At 41.9% G+C, this 16,204-nt stretch overlaps 1 protein-coding gene across 4 annotated transcripts in view; it reads right to left on the reverse strand.

Moving 5' to 3' along the window:
- Positions 1-16,204, reverse strand: part of RAB8B (RAB8B, member RAS oncogene family) — a 68,110-nt gene that overhangs the window by 11,564 nt on the left and 40,342 nt on the right. For all 4 annotated transcript variants that reach the window (XM_081507542.1, XM_081507540.1, XM_081507543.1 and 1 more), the window contains exons 2-3: positions 12,004-12,064; positions 8,437-8,497 (exon numbers count right to left, since the gene is read on the reverse strand). In XM_081507542.1, the coding sequence (XP_081363668.1) occupies positions 8,437-8,497; positions 12,004-12,064 (122 nt within the window). The remainder of the gene's footprint in view (positions 1-8,436; positions 8,498-12,003; positions 12,065-16,204) is intronic.

Genomic DNA, 16,204 nt, shown 5'->3' on the forward strand with positions numbered 1-16,204 from the left:
AAGTCCCTTCTTCTTATGGACGGTTGGCAAAGAAAACAATGAACCACTAGTTATATAATTAATTATAATTTAGACAACTGCTATGAAGAGGGCCGAGGAGTTCTGAGTGAAAATGCTAATCTAATCTGGTTGAGGGGCTAGGGTGGTTCACGGAGGGTTTTCCTGAGAAAATGACATTAAAGCCAAGGCCTGAGGACTGAGACGACTTGAACTGGGCACAGGGGTAGAGGCTGGGGTGAAGAGGGGAAGCCCTCAGTGTTTGGAATATCACAGAAACGGGATAAATTATCTTGCTCTCCAGAAAGGCCCAGAACCTATTAGACTGAGTAAAGATGGTCAGCGTGGCAAGAGTGCCCAGGTTTGAGGGACTTTACTGGTGGTCCAATGGCTAAGACGATGAGCTCCCAATGCAGGGGGCTGGGGTTCAATGTCTGGCCAGGGAACTAGATCCCACATGTACCAACTAAAGATCCCAGAGACTGCCAGGAAGAGTGACGATCCTGTGTGCTGCAACTAAGACCCAGCACACTCAAATAAATGAATAAACATTATAAAACAAAACAAAAAAAGAGTGCCTGGATCTAATGGGAGAAGGGCACAAGATAAAGCTGAAGACAAAGACAGGGGTCAGAGTGCCCTGGAGAACACTGATTGGACATCAGCTCCTAGATGGCCCATTTGGCCACCGAAAACTCAACTAAGCAAAACAGAAGTTGTCTTTGTCCCCTCCAAATCTTCTCTTTCTCCCTCTCATTTTCTCTACTCTCATTTTGAAGAAGCGCAATACAACCCTGTAGGGCTTCCCTTGTGGCTCAGCTGGTAAAGAATCTGTCTGCAATGTGGGAGATCTGGATTCGATCCCTGGATTGAGATATCCCCTGGAGAAGGGAAAGGCTACCCATTCCAGTATTCTGGTCTGGAGAACTCCATGAACTGTATAGTCCTGCTGCTGCTAAGTCACTTCAGTCGTGTCCGACTCTGTGTGACCGCACAGACAACAGCCCACCAGGCTCCGCCATCCCTGGGATTCTCCAGGCAAGAACACTGGAGTGGGTTGCCATTTCCTTCTCCAATGCAGGAAAGTGAAAAGTGAAAGTGAAGTCGCTCAGTCATGTCCTACTCTTGGCGACCCCATGGACTGCAGTCTACCAGGCTCCTCCGTCCATGGGATTTTCCAGGCAAGAGTACTGGAGTGGGATGCCATTGCCTTCTCCAACTGTATAGTTCATGGGGTCGCAAAGAGTTGGACATGACTGACCGACTTTTACTCACTCACTCAACCCCGACAGCCTGCACAAGCAGACCCCTGGGAGTAATTTCCTCTACCACCAGTCAGTCAGTAAGTCCTATGGACTCAACAATCTCAATATTTCCACAATCCGATACCCCACATGCATGACCTTATTCACATTTTCATCAATTAGCCTTTACTTGGATGACTTAGGTCTCCCTGCTTTCGTTCTTAACCTCCTCTAATCCACTCTCCATAAGGGCACCAGAGTTATCACCTCATTGCTTAAAATCCTTTAGCATCTCTCCATTGTACTCATAATTATATTAAAATTCCTTAAATAGTAGGCAAAATCTTTCAGGGTCTGGTTTCCAACTTTATAAATAAAAATAAAATATAAATGTAAACAAACAAATCATATACAACACACATATACAAGTAGATGAAAGAATTCAGGAAACATAGCAAAATGTTAACAGACGCTATGTCTCATGTGGGGTTTTAAGATGATTTCTTGGGATTTTTAAAGCTTTCAAATTCAGCAGTGGCCACAAGACTAGAAGATATCAGTTTTCATTACAATCCCAAAGAAAGGCAGTGCCAAAGAATGTTCAAACGAACACACAATTGCACTCATTTCATGTGCTAGTAAGATTATGCTCAAAATCTTTCGAGCTAGGCTTCAGAAGTGCATGAGCCAAGAACTTTCAGATGCATAAGCTGGGTTTAGAAAAGGTAGAGGAACCAGAGATCAAATTGCCAACATTTGTTGGATTATAGAGAAAGCAAGGGAATTCCAGAAAAACATCTACTTCTGCTTCACTGACTATGCTAAAGCCTTTGACTGTGTGGATCACAACGAACCATAAAAAATTCTTAAAGAGATGGGAGACCACCTTACCTGTCTCCTGAGAAATCTGTAAGTGGGTCAAGAAGCAGTTAGAAGCTTACATGGAACAACATACTGGTTCAAAATGGGAAAGGAGTAAAACAAGGCTATATATTGTCACCCTGTTTATTTAACTTATATACAGAGTACAGCATGCAAAATGCCAGGCTGGATGAATCACAAGATGGAATCGAGAAAAGGGTCAACAACTTCAAATACACAGATGATACCACTCTAGTGGCAGGAAGTGAAGAGGAACTAAAGAGTCTCTTGATGAGGATGGAACAGGAAAGTAAAAGAGCTGGCTTAAAACTCAACATTCAAAAAACTAAGATCATGGCATCTGGTCCCATCAATTCATGGCAAACAGAAGGGGAAAAAGTGGAAGCAGTGACAGATGTCATTTTCTTGGGCTCCAAAATCACTGTGGACAGTGACTGCAGCCATGAAATTAAAGCACACTTGCTCCTTGGAAGGAAGGCTATGACAAACCTAGACAGTGTATTAAAAAGCAGAAACATCACTTTGCCAACAAACATCTGTATAGTCAAAGCTATGGTTTTTCTAGCAGTCATGTACAGATGTGAGAGATGGACCATAATGAAAGCTGAGAGCCGAAGAATTGATGCTTTCAAACTGTGGCACTGGAGAAGACTCTTCAGAGTCCCTTGGACTGCAAGGAGATCAAATTAGTCAATCCTAAAGGAAATCAACCCTGAGTATACATTGGAAGGACTGCTGAAGCTGAAGCTCCAATACATTGGCCACCTGATGCTAAGAGATGACTCAGTGGAAAAGACCCTGATGCTGGGAAAGACTGAAGACAAACAGAGAAGACAGACAAATGATGAGATGGTTAGATAGCATCACCAACTCAATGGACATGAATTTGAGCAAACTCCAGGAGATCCTAGGGATTCCCTGGTGGCTCAGAGGGTAAAGCATCTGCCTGCGATGTGGGAGACCCGGGTTCAATCCCTGGGCTGGGAAGATCCCCTGGAGAAGGAAATGGCAACCCACTCCAGTACTCTTGCCTAGAAAATTCCATGGATGGAGGAGGGCTCCAGTCCATGGGGTCGCAAAAAGTCGGACACAACTGAGCAACTTCACTTTCACTTTCACTTTCCAGGAGATTCTGAAAGACAGAGAAGCTTGGCGTGCTGGTGTCCATGCAAATAGTGGGACATGACTTAGTGACTGAACAACATTACATGTAAGCTTTTGACAAGCAGAAAAATAAATATTATTTAAATTTAAATGGCAAACAACATTCTTCTTTATCCTCCCTCCTCCTAGCCTCAAAAGGAAATGTTTAACTTTGACTACACTGTAAAGAAGATTTTACAATAAGCAAATTTAATTTAAAAAAATCAAAGTAGAGACCTATACACTTAAATGTTAAATTTCATCTTACATATATTTACAACAATTTTTAAAAGCCTCAAAAAAATGCAACCTGAATAATTCCTGATTCAAACAGCTTAGCTGCCTACAATATTAAAATTAACCAAAATACTTCCAGAGCTCTACTACCTCTTGGGCTATATAGACAACCTGGATCTTCACTGCTGTCTGTCTGTCAAGTAGTACTTGGAGTAGTTAGCACAGGAAGTGAACACAGTGTAGTGGTTAAGAGCACAGATTCTGGAGTCAGAGATGCTCAGCCTGGGCTTCACCACATGCTACCTGGGAGATGCTGGAGAGATTACTTTGTCCCTCTCAGTCTGCATTTACTCATTTGGGAAGTGAGGACAGAATATTTTCCACATTGCCCTTTTAAAAATATATATATATATATTTATTTGTTTATTTACTTTAAAAATATGTCTTATTCATTTTTATTTATTTGGCTGCATCAGGTCTTAACTGTGGCACACAGGGCCTTTCGTTGTGACACGCACACTTCTCCAGTTGTGGCATCTGGGCTCTGGAGCATACGCACAGGCACAATAGTTACCACACGTAGGTTCAGTTGCTCTGCAGTATGTGGGATCTTAGTTCCCCAACCAGGGACTGAATGCACGTTCCTTGCATTGCAAGGCAGATTCTTAACCACTGGACCACCAGGAAGTCCTCCAGATTGGATTTTTGAGGATCAACTGACATATTATTTGCAAAGTACTTTACCTAGAACCTGGAAGTTCATGGTTCACATACTGTTGAAGCCTGGCTTGGAGAATTTTGAGCATTGCTTTGCTAGCATGTGAGATGAGTATAATTGTGCGATAGTTTGAACATTCTTTGGCATTGCCTTTCTTTGGGATTGGAATGAAAACTGACCTTTTCCAGTCCTGTGGCCACTGCTGAGTTTTCCAAATTTGCTGGCATATTGAGTGCAGCATTTTAACAGCATCATCTTTGAGGATTTGAAATAGCTCAACTGGAATTCCATCACTTCCACTAGCTTTGCTCATAGTGATGCTTTCTAAGGCCCACTTGACTTCGCGGCCAGGATGTCTGGCTCTAGGTGAGTGACCACACCATCGTGGTTATCTGGGTCATGAAGATCTTTTTTGTTTAGTTCTTCTGTGTATTCTTGTCACCTCTTCTTAATATCTTCTGCTTCTGTTAGGTCCATACCATTTTTGTCCTTTATTGAGCCCATCTTTGCATGAAATGTTCCCTTGGTATTTCTAATTTTCTTGAAGAGATCTCTGGTCTTTCCCATTCTATTGTTTTCCTCTATTTCTTTGCCTTGGTCACTGAGGAAGGCTTTCTTACCTCTCCTTGCTATTCTTTGGAACTCTGCATTCAAATGGATATATCTTTCCTTTTTTCCTTTGCTTTTAGCTTCTCTTCTTCTCTAAGCTATTTGTAAGGCCTCCTCAGACAACCATTTTGCCTTTTTGCATTTCTTTTTCTTGGAGACAGTCTTGATCACTACCTCCTGTACAACGTCACAAACCTCTGTCCATAGTTCTTCAGGCACTCTATTAGATCTAATCCCTTGAATCTATTTGTCACTTCCACTGTATAATCATAAGGGATTTGAACATCCATGAACTTCCAGATGTTCAAGCTGGATTTAGAAAAGGCAGAGGAACCCGAGATCAAATTGCCAACATCCGTTGCATCACAGAAAAAGCACGGGAGTTCCAGAAAAACATCTACTTCTACTCTATTGACTACGCTAAATCCTCTGACTGTGTGGATAAGAACAAACTGTGGAAAATTCTTAAAGAGATGGGAATACCAGACCATCTGACCTGCTTCCTGAGAAATCTGTATGCAGGTCAAGAAGCAACAGTTAGAACTGGACATGGAATAACAGACAAGTTGGCTTAAAGCTCAACATTCAGAAAACTAAGATCATGGCATCTGCTCCCATCACTTCATGGCAAATAGATGGGGAAACAATAGAAACAGTGACAGACTTTATTTTCTTGGGCTCCAAAATCACTGCAGATGGTGACTGCAGCCATGAAATTAAAAGACACTTGCTCCTTGGAAGAAAAGCTGTGACCAACCTAGACAGCATATTAAGAAGCAGAGACATTACTTTGCCAACAAAGGTCCGTCTAGTCAAAGCTATGGTTTTTCCAGTAGTCATGTATGGATGTGAGAGCTGGACATATAAAGAAAGCTGAGCACCGAAGAACTGATACTTTTGAACTGTGTTGTTGGAGAAGACTCTTGAGAATCCCTTGGACTGCAAGGAGATCCAAGCAGTCCATCCTAAAGGAAATCAGTCCTGAATATTCATTGGAAGGACCAATGCTAAAGCTGAAACTCCAATACTTTGGCCACCTGATGCAAAGAACTGACTCATTGGAGAAGAGCCTGATGCTTGGAAAGGTTGAAGGTGGGAGGAGAAGGGGACGAAAGAGGATGAGACAGTTGGATGGCATCACTGACTCGATGGACATAGTTTGAGTAAGCTCCGGGAGCTGGTGATGGACAGGGAAGTCTAGTGTGCTGCAGTCCATGGGGTCGCAAAGAGTCAGACACGACTGAGAGACTGAACTGAACTGAACTAACTTACCTAGAACCTAGGACACAGCTTGGACTCAGTGATTGGCAGCTATTACTAATTTATATCTGGTTTCAATAGCAAAAACCCTTTGATTACTTCCTACATTTTTAGGCTAATTGATAATATGAATCAGTTGGAAATACAGATTCAGGTACATCAGTTAAAAATTTTATATATCTAGTATACACACCTTTAACAACAACAGCCTCTTTAGAGTTCACAAGATAGTACTGAGAAATGTTGATAATGCAATAATATGGTCCCTCTTCTCCTCTGAGCCTGACTGTCCATCAGGGTTACTATTATGCCTACAAATGTTGTATGCCTACACATGTTTACATAGTATGACACAGGCCAAAGGACTCTGTCATGGTGGCAGACTCAGTAGTGTGCCTGCCACTATGCTGTGCACCTGAGCCAACCCAACTAAACCTGCCAGAACCACCACTTGTGGAAATGAGAACATGAACATCCCATATCCCACTGAAATGGATGACATGCAGGATCCAAGACTCAAGTAGAGCAAGGTTTCCTGAGGATGTGTCTAAGATTGTTTCTGGGTCTGAAATTTTTCACTGATTCACTCCTTCAGCAAGTATTTATGGGGCATCTACTATGTGTAAGGCCCTGGCATCATAGCAAAGCAAAAGAGACAACAAATCCCTGACACCAAAATGGAAAGGATGATATATCTTAGAATAGCAATGATATCTAATTACTTGCAATAATGTGAAAATGCCTAGGCAGTAGATAAATGAAAAAGACAGACCATCTTCAAATCTCAAAGAACATATTTCACTGACCTCTTGCCTTGTACCATGAGCTAGAGCTACACATCCAAGGCAAACACTCGCCCACACGCTAAGTGTTCTTGCCCACTGTCTAGTGAAAACAAGCTCGTAAGTGGTATTGATACATCATTCCCAAAAAATAGAAAACCGTGTTTAAAAGATGCCTCTAATCAAAATTACCTATAAACCATTCTAAATCATCCCTGTTAAGATGTTCTTATTTACCCTTAAAAATCCTTTCTGGGGGAAAATAAACAACAAACAAACTTCTTCACACAAGGTAAGTCCCTTCCCCTGGATTCTAATTTAAGCAAAATAGAGAGTAGGTGACAATTGCCCTTCTTAAAATAATGACTTTTACAACCTTAAAGTATTACAGCGTGGAGAACATATATATATATATATATATATATATATATATATATATAAAACGCTTAGTTGTATATAGTTCCAAGGTAGGAGAGCTTTAAAAAGGAATTCCTCAAAGGAATCCCCAGCCTCTGTGGGAGGATGTTACTGGCACTCAAATAATGGAGGGTGAGTGGCAGTGAACGAGGCGGGGAGAGCAGCATGACAACAGAGGGATCTGCGGGTTCAGATCACAACTGCCTGCAGCAAAGGGACAGCCGTCACCCCTACAGCTCCGCCACCTCCACACCACTCTCAGCACCAACAGTCTTTTACATAACAAGCTAGGTATGACGGCAGCTGGCACCCTAGAGTCTACCAGGTTGGTCTACCTGATCTCGACAGTGCAGTCTTCTCTCTGAGCATATGGGATTTCATCATAATTGAGAGCTCCCAGTTATACGTGACTTAGGCCTAAAAGCCAGAGATAAAGCCCTGCTCTGGGTCTGACGTTCTAGGCTTGGTTCAGTAGAGCTCAGCTTCTACACTGCCTTATTCACCATTGCACTCGCAGCACCGCACAGAATCTACCATGAGCCAACAATAGAATGGGTTGTGTAGATGAAGCATCTTAGGATGGAAAATAGCTAAGTGACGAAGTTATGATAACAAGGATAAGCCAAGTATGTAGCAAGGAAGGACTTGGTAGTCAAAGATTCACCAGATACTAAGCCTCAGATAGTCACAGATCTTTCGGCTACTTCCTGGCCAGCTGGCAGAAGACTGGTGGAGGAGACTCCAGAAAGATGAGCCAATAGGAGTGGATGTTGTAGACCTGGTGAGAGATAAAGGATGATGGTGGCAGGGCTGAATGGCGGAGAAGGTGCAAGAAATGAATACTTGGCCACAGAGCTTGTGGTTTGTTAAGATTTGGCAAAGGCATTAATAAAACGACAAAGCACAAAAATAAATGATCACTCAGAATATGTGGGGTTCTAATGCATCTCCAAATACATGAGTAATATTATGAAGACCAATGGTAGAGGACACAGATACTAAACGCAGTATAAAACACCCTTTAAATGCCTTGTTTTCACATCAGAAAATCTATTTTCTCCAATGTACTAGACTCCAACTTGAATCCTATAAACTTGACGAATGAATATGCATGTTTCACTTCCATGAAACCCTAAAACACACTCACCATGGCTCCTCTATAGTAGGCTGTCGTGATGGTTCGAAATCTTTCCTGACCCGCTGTGTCCCTAAGATTTCAAACAAAGGAAAGAGTGGTTAGAAAAATCATCAACAACATTGCTGATGAGAGACTCTGAGCTGCAGGAAGATGTAATTGCGGTCTGCTCACAAATGCAGTGGTTTCAGGGAGAAGGGGGACAAGACACAAAGGGAGCCTGTTGTGCGTCTGCGAGCTGGAGGCGGCTGTGGCCACGGGAGACTGTCAGGAGCTCTCAACGACTTGGGTGAAAAACCTGGACTCTGATGACAAAAGCAGCAACAAGAAAACGCACAGCCCTGCTAGGAACCGGCACGCTGTGTTCATCAACCGGAAAAGGAAGAGAATAGAGAATAGTTGTAAATTCTTGGACTCCTAGAGGCAGTTCAATTCCTTTCTATAAATGCCTAATCATTAGGGCATTTTGCTCTTTTGATGAGAAGTCTGATTTCTATACAAAGCAAGCAGTCAGGCTGGACTTACTACTGTGCAAATTCTGCTCGGTAGAGCACGCTAAAATGGATCTCCTCAAGAACTTTTTCAGCTCTAGAGCCCGTGATTAAATGAGACCCTGGAGTTCAACATGCAATTGTTGACCAAGACTTCAAAATATGAACAACACCTCCAAGTTATATAAACTTGCATTTATTCTTACTTTTTTGGCTAATGACATAGCATTAAAATACATTCTGAAAAATGTTGACATTTCAAATTACATTTACCAAAGCAATTCTTATAAAGGAAGTCAAATTTCCTTGGTATCTGGGAAAAATCAATATTCCTAAATTTTCCACTTCCTGCCAGAACTAATTTCACTTCCTGTGTTACTAAGACAAAACTAAATTGTTTAATTTGATTCTAAAAAGGAGGCATTTGTGGAAATATACTAAAACTCTAATATGTGCGTACCAAATTGAAGTGAGATGAAGGCCCAAGGAAAATACGGTAATTTAAAATGTTAATAAACACCTTACCATTTATGTATACCTTACAAAATACTTTCAGATGGTGTGCAAATGATGCCCACCACAGCCCAATGTGGTAGTTTTACCACCATCCATGTTCTCCAGAAGAGGAGACAGGCTCAGGTGGGCTGTGGTCCCAGCTCTGCCACTAAACAGCTCATGTGAATGCTGAGTCGCTTCAGTCGTGTCCAACACTTTGCGACCCCATGGACTGTAGCCCGCCAGGCTCCTCTGTCCATGGGATTCTCCAGGCAAGAATACTGGAGTGGATTGCCATGCCCTCCTCCGGGGGATCTTCCCAACCCGGGGATCAAACCTGTGTCTCTTAGGTCTCCTGCACTGGCAGGCAGGTTCTTTACCACTAGCATCACCTGGGAAGCCCAAACAGCTCATACCTTTGAGTGAGAATCAAGTATCCAAGGCCTTGGCTGTTTAGTGCAGGGCTAGGTCTCACACCACCATTATCTTATCCTGCCATCTTCTCATTGATCAGGACTAGATAACACAGGCACTTATTTGGTACCCAGCAAACAAATGGGGAAAACAGAAGCCAAGCACCTTTGAGCAGACTAAGTATATTTTGATTCTAATATGCTACTTGATTAAGAACCAGCTTTGCAGTGAGGATGGAGAAGAAACCCTACCATCCTGAATGCAGGTCATGAAGACTGAATGTAGACTATTTTGCTGCCAAGAGTGCTGATAGTGCCATGGAGCTCTAATTAGCTGATCACCCACAGGTTCCTAGAAATGTTCCTTATTGTTCTGATCAAGACTATACAGCAGTGGTCGCCAGCCTTTTTGGCACCAAGGACCAGTTTCACGGAAGACAATTTTTCCACAGACTGGTGCAGGGGGAATGGTTTCAGGGTGACTCAAGCACATTGCACTTCTTGCGCACTTTATTTCTATTATTATTGCATTGTGATACATAACAAAATAATTAGAAGACTCACCATAATTCGGAATCAGACCATCAGGTGTTAGATTCTCATTAGGAGTGCCACTACCTAGATCCTTGCATGTACAGTTCACAAGGTTTGTACCTCACATAAGTTTGCATTCTTGTGAGAATCTAATGCTGCCACTGATCTGACAGAAGGCAGAGCTCAGGCAGTAATGTGAGCGATGGGGAGTGGCTGTGAATACAGTTGAAGCTTCACTCTCTTGCCTGACCCTCGCCACCTGCTGTGTGGCCTGGTTCCTAACTAGGCATGGTAGTGGTCCCTGGCCTGGGGGTTGGGGAACCCTGCTATACTGCACAGAGTCAGACATTCTCTCTGCTTTTCCCTTAAAATAATTTTTTTAACCTTTAAAATATTTGACTTCTTATTAAATAGCAACAGATGAAAAGAGCAGCAGGTGGTAACCTTCAAAATGTCTTCCAGTGAAATATACTGGGAACCTCTATACGGGGTTAATACATGAAGCTGATGCAAGGTTCCAGGATACTGGGGTAGTTGTCCCAGTTCTATCACTAACCCAGACACATGCCCTCAGATGGACTTAACCACTCTATGTCCCAGTATCCTGTAAAAGAAAAGTGGTGGATTTCAATATAATGTTCTAGTTCTATACTGGTTGTGAAATTCAAAGAAGAAAAACAGCCCAAGGAAAAAGCTGACATATATGTATTACTTTACTATTTTGACCTGCTTCCTTCTGAAGTCTATGATGTTCTAAATGTCTAAGCTTTGTTTCCTGCTGTCATCGTCACACATTAGGTCAGTAAACATCATCAAAACCTTTCCTTAAGGCTGCAAACCTATGTGGCTCCATGGAAGGCCTCATACTGAAAGAACTTAGATCAGCTTATAGGAGGTTCAAAAAAAAATCTAAGAGTGTGAGTTCAAGCCAGAAATATTCAACCAGGCAATCTGGAGGAACCATATTTATTCATTGTAGTTTGACAGATCTTCAGGAATTAAACCAGTTGGAGTTGGCTGGTCATAAGGAGACCTTTGCCTTGCATATTACATGAGAGATGAGAGGCCTGCCTTTTTCCTCCCTTATTCTCCAGTGCAGGGTTCCCCATTTTAAACTGAAGGAAAAGAAATAGGCAAATAACTGAGGAAATAGCAGAGCTGGAAAGGAACTCAGATGTCATCAGTCTGACCAACCAATTTACAAATGAGGACAAAAAGGCCCTGAGAAGAGAAGCAAAGAATTCCAAGTTCTTAGTGTATAGGCTGACTTGAGATTGGCACTTTGTTTGGGGTTCTTACCACTTGACTCCTTTGCCTTATCTGATTTCACAGCTACAACAACCACAGTGAAAAAGTAACCGACATACTTTAGAATTTAGTTTCCTCCCCTCTAAAATTAGCATTTTGGAAGAATGAGTTCTCAGATCTCTCCTGGCAGTGAGCGTTAGTGATACCATCCTTACTATCCCACTCTTGGTGGAGACATCTTTGAATACTTACCCATTTCCCCTTGGTTCTGATAAAGAAAAGATGTTTTAGCTACCCAGGGATACCTCTAATTTACCACAATTCACCATCTCATTCCTGCTTCAATTCTTGACTAAAGTAGAAATGCTGTTTGCATATATATATTTTTTTTCACTTACCATATCTGAAGCTTAATTTTCTTTCCATCTAGTTCTATCGTTCTGATTTTAAAATCAATGCCTGCCAGAAAAAGAAAGAAAGACATGCTCAATGTCTTCAAATATAATTCAAGTCTTATTGGGAAAAGGACAAAGATTTCTATTGAAGAAAAGCTCTCCAACGCACTGGAAAATGTGAACACAGAGAGGGTGTGAACGGTATGTGTCCCCTGAATACAGGCTAAAGAAAGGAATGCTAATTACTCTGCAAAGAATTCCCACACATGTTAAATGCAAAGTATTATATGCCTTGTTATTTTGACACAAATGGATCACATCCCTCAAAGTTACGTAATTTAGATAGATTGAGACCATGCCATATTTTCTACTTCCTGAAATGCAGATAAACAAAGCTTCCTACCCACCCTTCATGCCCCATCCTTCCCCAAAGAAGGCCATGAGACCTCTTTCCGTTTTCTTCTGCCTCCTTCCATTTATTTCTTTAGAATCTGCAACTGGCTAAGGAAGAATGAACAAAACAAAAACCATCTATTTGAAGGCAGAAATAGGAAAGTCTGTAGATTTATTTTATACAGTTAGCAAGTATTTTACATACACGTTAATGAATGTAAATAGCTAAAAGGGCTTTTAGACCTGGCTGAACTTTAGAATTACCTGAAGAACTTAATAAAAATAATGGTTAGACCTGCTCTTTTCCCCAAATTTTGAGATTCTGACTTAACTTTTAAGGGTGGGATCTGCACACTAGTAATTTTATTTTTTATTTTATTTTTAATTTTTAAACTGAAGGATTAATGCTTTACAGAATTTTGTGGTTTTCTGTCATACACCAACAAGAATCAGCCACAGGTACACTCATGTTTATTTTTATTTTAATATTTATTTATTTTGGCTGTGCTGGATCTTAGCTGTGGTATGCAATGCGGGATCTAGTTCCCTGACCAGGAATCGAACCTGGACCCCCTGCATTGGGAGAGCAGTCTTATCCACTGGACCACTAGGGAAGTCCCCACACTGGTAATTTTAAATGTTCCCCAGGTGATTCTAACCTGGAAGCCAAGGTTAATAAGGTATCAACAGGCTTGACAGGTAGCATTGTGACAGTCATTTGCCATTCCAGCATTCAAACATTCAACTCTTCTCTCACCTATTTATTCCCTCCACTGAAAGTAAAAGTTGCTCAGTTGTGTCCGACTCTTTGTGACCCCATGGACTACACAGTCCATGGAATTCTCCAGGCCAGAATACCAGAGTGGGTAGCCTTTCCCTTCTCCAGGGGATATTCCCAACCCAGGGATCCAACCCAGGTATCCCACATTGCAGGTGGATTCTTTACCAGCTGAGCCACAAGGGAAGCCCAAGAATACTGGAGTGGGTAGCCTATTCCTCCCTTCTCTAGCAGATCTTCCTGACCCAGGGACTGAACCAGGGTCTCCTGCATTGCAAGCAGATTCTTTACCAACTGAACTATCAGGGAAGCTCTATCTCCCCACTACAGTAGCTCAAAATCTACTCAGCAATTTCAAATACAAAGAACCACAAAGTCCCTGACAAATATCAGCATCCTCTATGATTTATTGAGAACAGGCTGCTGCTCTTTCTGAAAGGACCAGTGAGTGAACACAGCTCAGTTGCAATTTACTAAATCCTCATCATCTGGCCACTCAGCTTTTGTTTCAGACGTTTCTACTCCTTCACATCCTCTACGCTGTGCTGTGCTTAGTTGCTCAGTCCCATCTGACTCTGCGACCCCATGGACTGCAGCCCGCCAGGCTCCTCTGTCCATGGAATTCTCCAGGCAAGAATACTGGAGTGGGTTGCCATGTCCTCCTCCAGGGGATCTTCCCAACCCAGGGATAGAACCCAGGTCTCCCACATGGCAGGTGGATTCTTTACCGACTAAGCCACCAGGGAAGCCCATGAGTACTGGAGTGGGTAGCCTATCCCTTCTCCAGGGGATCTTCCCAACCCAGGAATCGAACCGAGGTCTCCTGCATTGCAGGCGGATTCTTCCCCAGGTGAGCTACCAGGGAAGCCCTTACATTCTCTATAGAACCCCTTAAAGTGGTTTCCAAGACATTTCAAGAAAACATGTCAACTATGCATTCTCTAAAAGTAGGGGTCCCCAACCTCCAGGCCACAGACCTCCTATCAGATCAGCGGCAGCAACAGACCAGAAATAAAGTGCAAAATAAATGTAAATGTACGTGAATCATCCAGCAATTATCTCTCCCACCTCTGGTCTGTGGAAAAATTCTCCCACAAAATTGGTCCCTGATACCAAAAAGGTTGGACTGCTGCTCTAAAGTGACTTAAACATCAAATGCAGCTATTTAGAGGTAGAAAAAGTCTTCAAGGGCTACATTACTACATTATTTCTGCATATTAGCACTGAGAACACCCCAAAAGGCTGCTTGCCAGCTCCAGCTTCACATAAGGCAAAGGCATAAACCAAGTGCATTTGCCCATTCTTCTCTATGTGGCAGCTTTCCCCCAGGGAACCTTTCTAGGTATGCTTGAGAATCTTGAAATAGGTGGCAATCACACCCAAGCTAATCTAGTAGAACAGCTTCTCATTCTGTCCCATCACTAATAACCATGTAATATTAACAAATACACTCTCATACCCAACATCCCCAGGTTATCTGACCCACATTCCCTCCTCTAAGGTACCTCAGTACTGCAGGGTCTGCAGTCACTGAAGCAAAACTGAGCAACACAGCACATTCTTGTTAGCATCACACAGAATTCACTGTGACTATCACTCATTTAAGACTTAACACACATTGATTTTTGTGATTTATCTTTTTATATCTCTCCAAATCCAATGTAACAAAGACCCTCTAGGGATTCTCTCTAGCCTTTACCTCTTTTTGGTCCTCGCATCAAGAACAATGCCCAACACCTGGTAGGAAATCAATAAATGTTTCTTGATACTAACATTTTTTAAAAATTCATAATTTTTCAAATTTATAGAAACAAAAAATAGAATGGTGGTTATAAAAGATTGAAGGGAGCAGGGGGGAAGGAGAGTTGTTTCATGGGCATCAAGTTTCAGATTTGCAAGATGAAATAGATCTGTTTCACAACAGTGTGAATAGACAATACTGCTGAACTGCTCACTGAAAAAAGGGTTAAGATGGTTAACTATATTTTATGTGTTGTTTTTTTTTTTAATCAGTAAAAAAAGAAGAAAAATTCATGACTTTCAAAACACCTACTGTAACTCCAGAAGACAACTTACTTAACTGGAAGACTAAAGTCATCCAACATTCCATCTTAAATAGTTTGTTCACATTTTAAATAAAAGATGATGTCTATCAAAATGCCTGCCAAGTCACTACTTTTCTTTATTCTACTTTATTAAGATGTAACTCCTTTTCTTTCAAGGCTGTTGTTACCTGTGGTTGGAAGTCATGGGCAACTTTTCCACCTTCATTTAACAAAACCATTCTGAGGCTCCCTTAAGTCTCAGTTACTTTCCATTCATGTGCAACACTGAGGAAGCCTTCTACTGGCCCAGCCTTTTGTTCCCTGAATTTGTTAGAAGGATCACCTTTCTGTTATTTGAGGAGGTTCTACTATTATCGGTGATACTTAAACAATTGTTTACTCTTCAGAAGTTTTCAGTGTTTTATAAGAGTTGTGAACTGGTATTTAGCTTTGGCTGATGCTGCTGTCAGGAGTCAGTTGACAGACAAACACTGTAGTGTAGCGGTCCCCAATCTTTTTGGCACCAGGGATCAGTTTCATGGGAGACAATTTTTCCACAGAATGGGGGTAGGAGGGAGGGGGATGGTTTTAAGATGATTCAAGTGCATTACATTTATCATGCCCTTTATTCCTCAGATCATCAGGCATTACATCTTGGAGGTTGGGGACCTCTGCTTTAGAGCACAATCAAATTAGCACAACTTGAACTTCATAGCAATGGGAAGTACCAGTGTGTATTACAATTGAAAAGTACTGGCCCTGGAAGTCAAAAGACCTAGATTGTAGGTTGGGGTCTGTCATCAACAATTTTTAGGAGGTTGCTTACCTGCTCTGAACCTCCAGGTTCCCATCCATAAAAATGGCTGAGAGGATCTCATTAGAGAAGCTAGATAATGTGTTTGATTATGCTGTAGGAACTCTGAAATTTCACACAGATGTAAGATATTCCACACTCAGATGCTATTATCTGGCAGCTCTTGTCACGTCC

The sequence above is a fragment of the Giraffa tippelskirchi genome, chromosome 7 (assembly GCF_054371585.1).
Source record: "Giraffa tippelskirchi isolate mGirTip1 chromosome 7, T2T-mGirTip1v1.2.pri, whole genome shotgun sequence".
Taxonomy (NCBI): domain Eukaryota; kingdom Metazoa; phylum Chordata; class Mammalia; order Artiodactyla; family Giraffidae; genus Giraffa; species Giraffa tippelskirchi.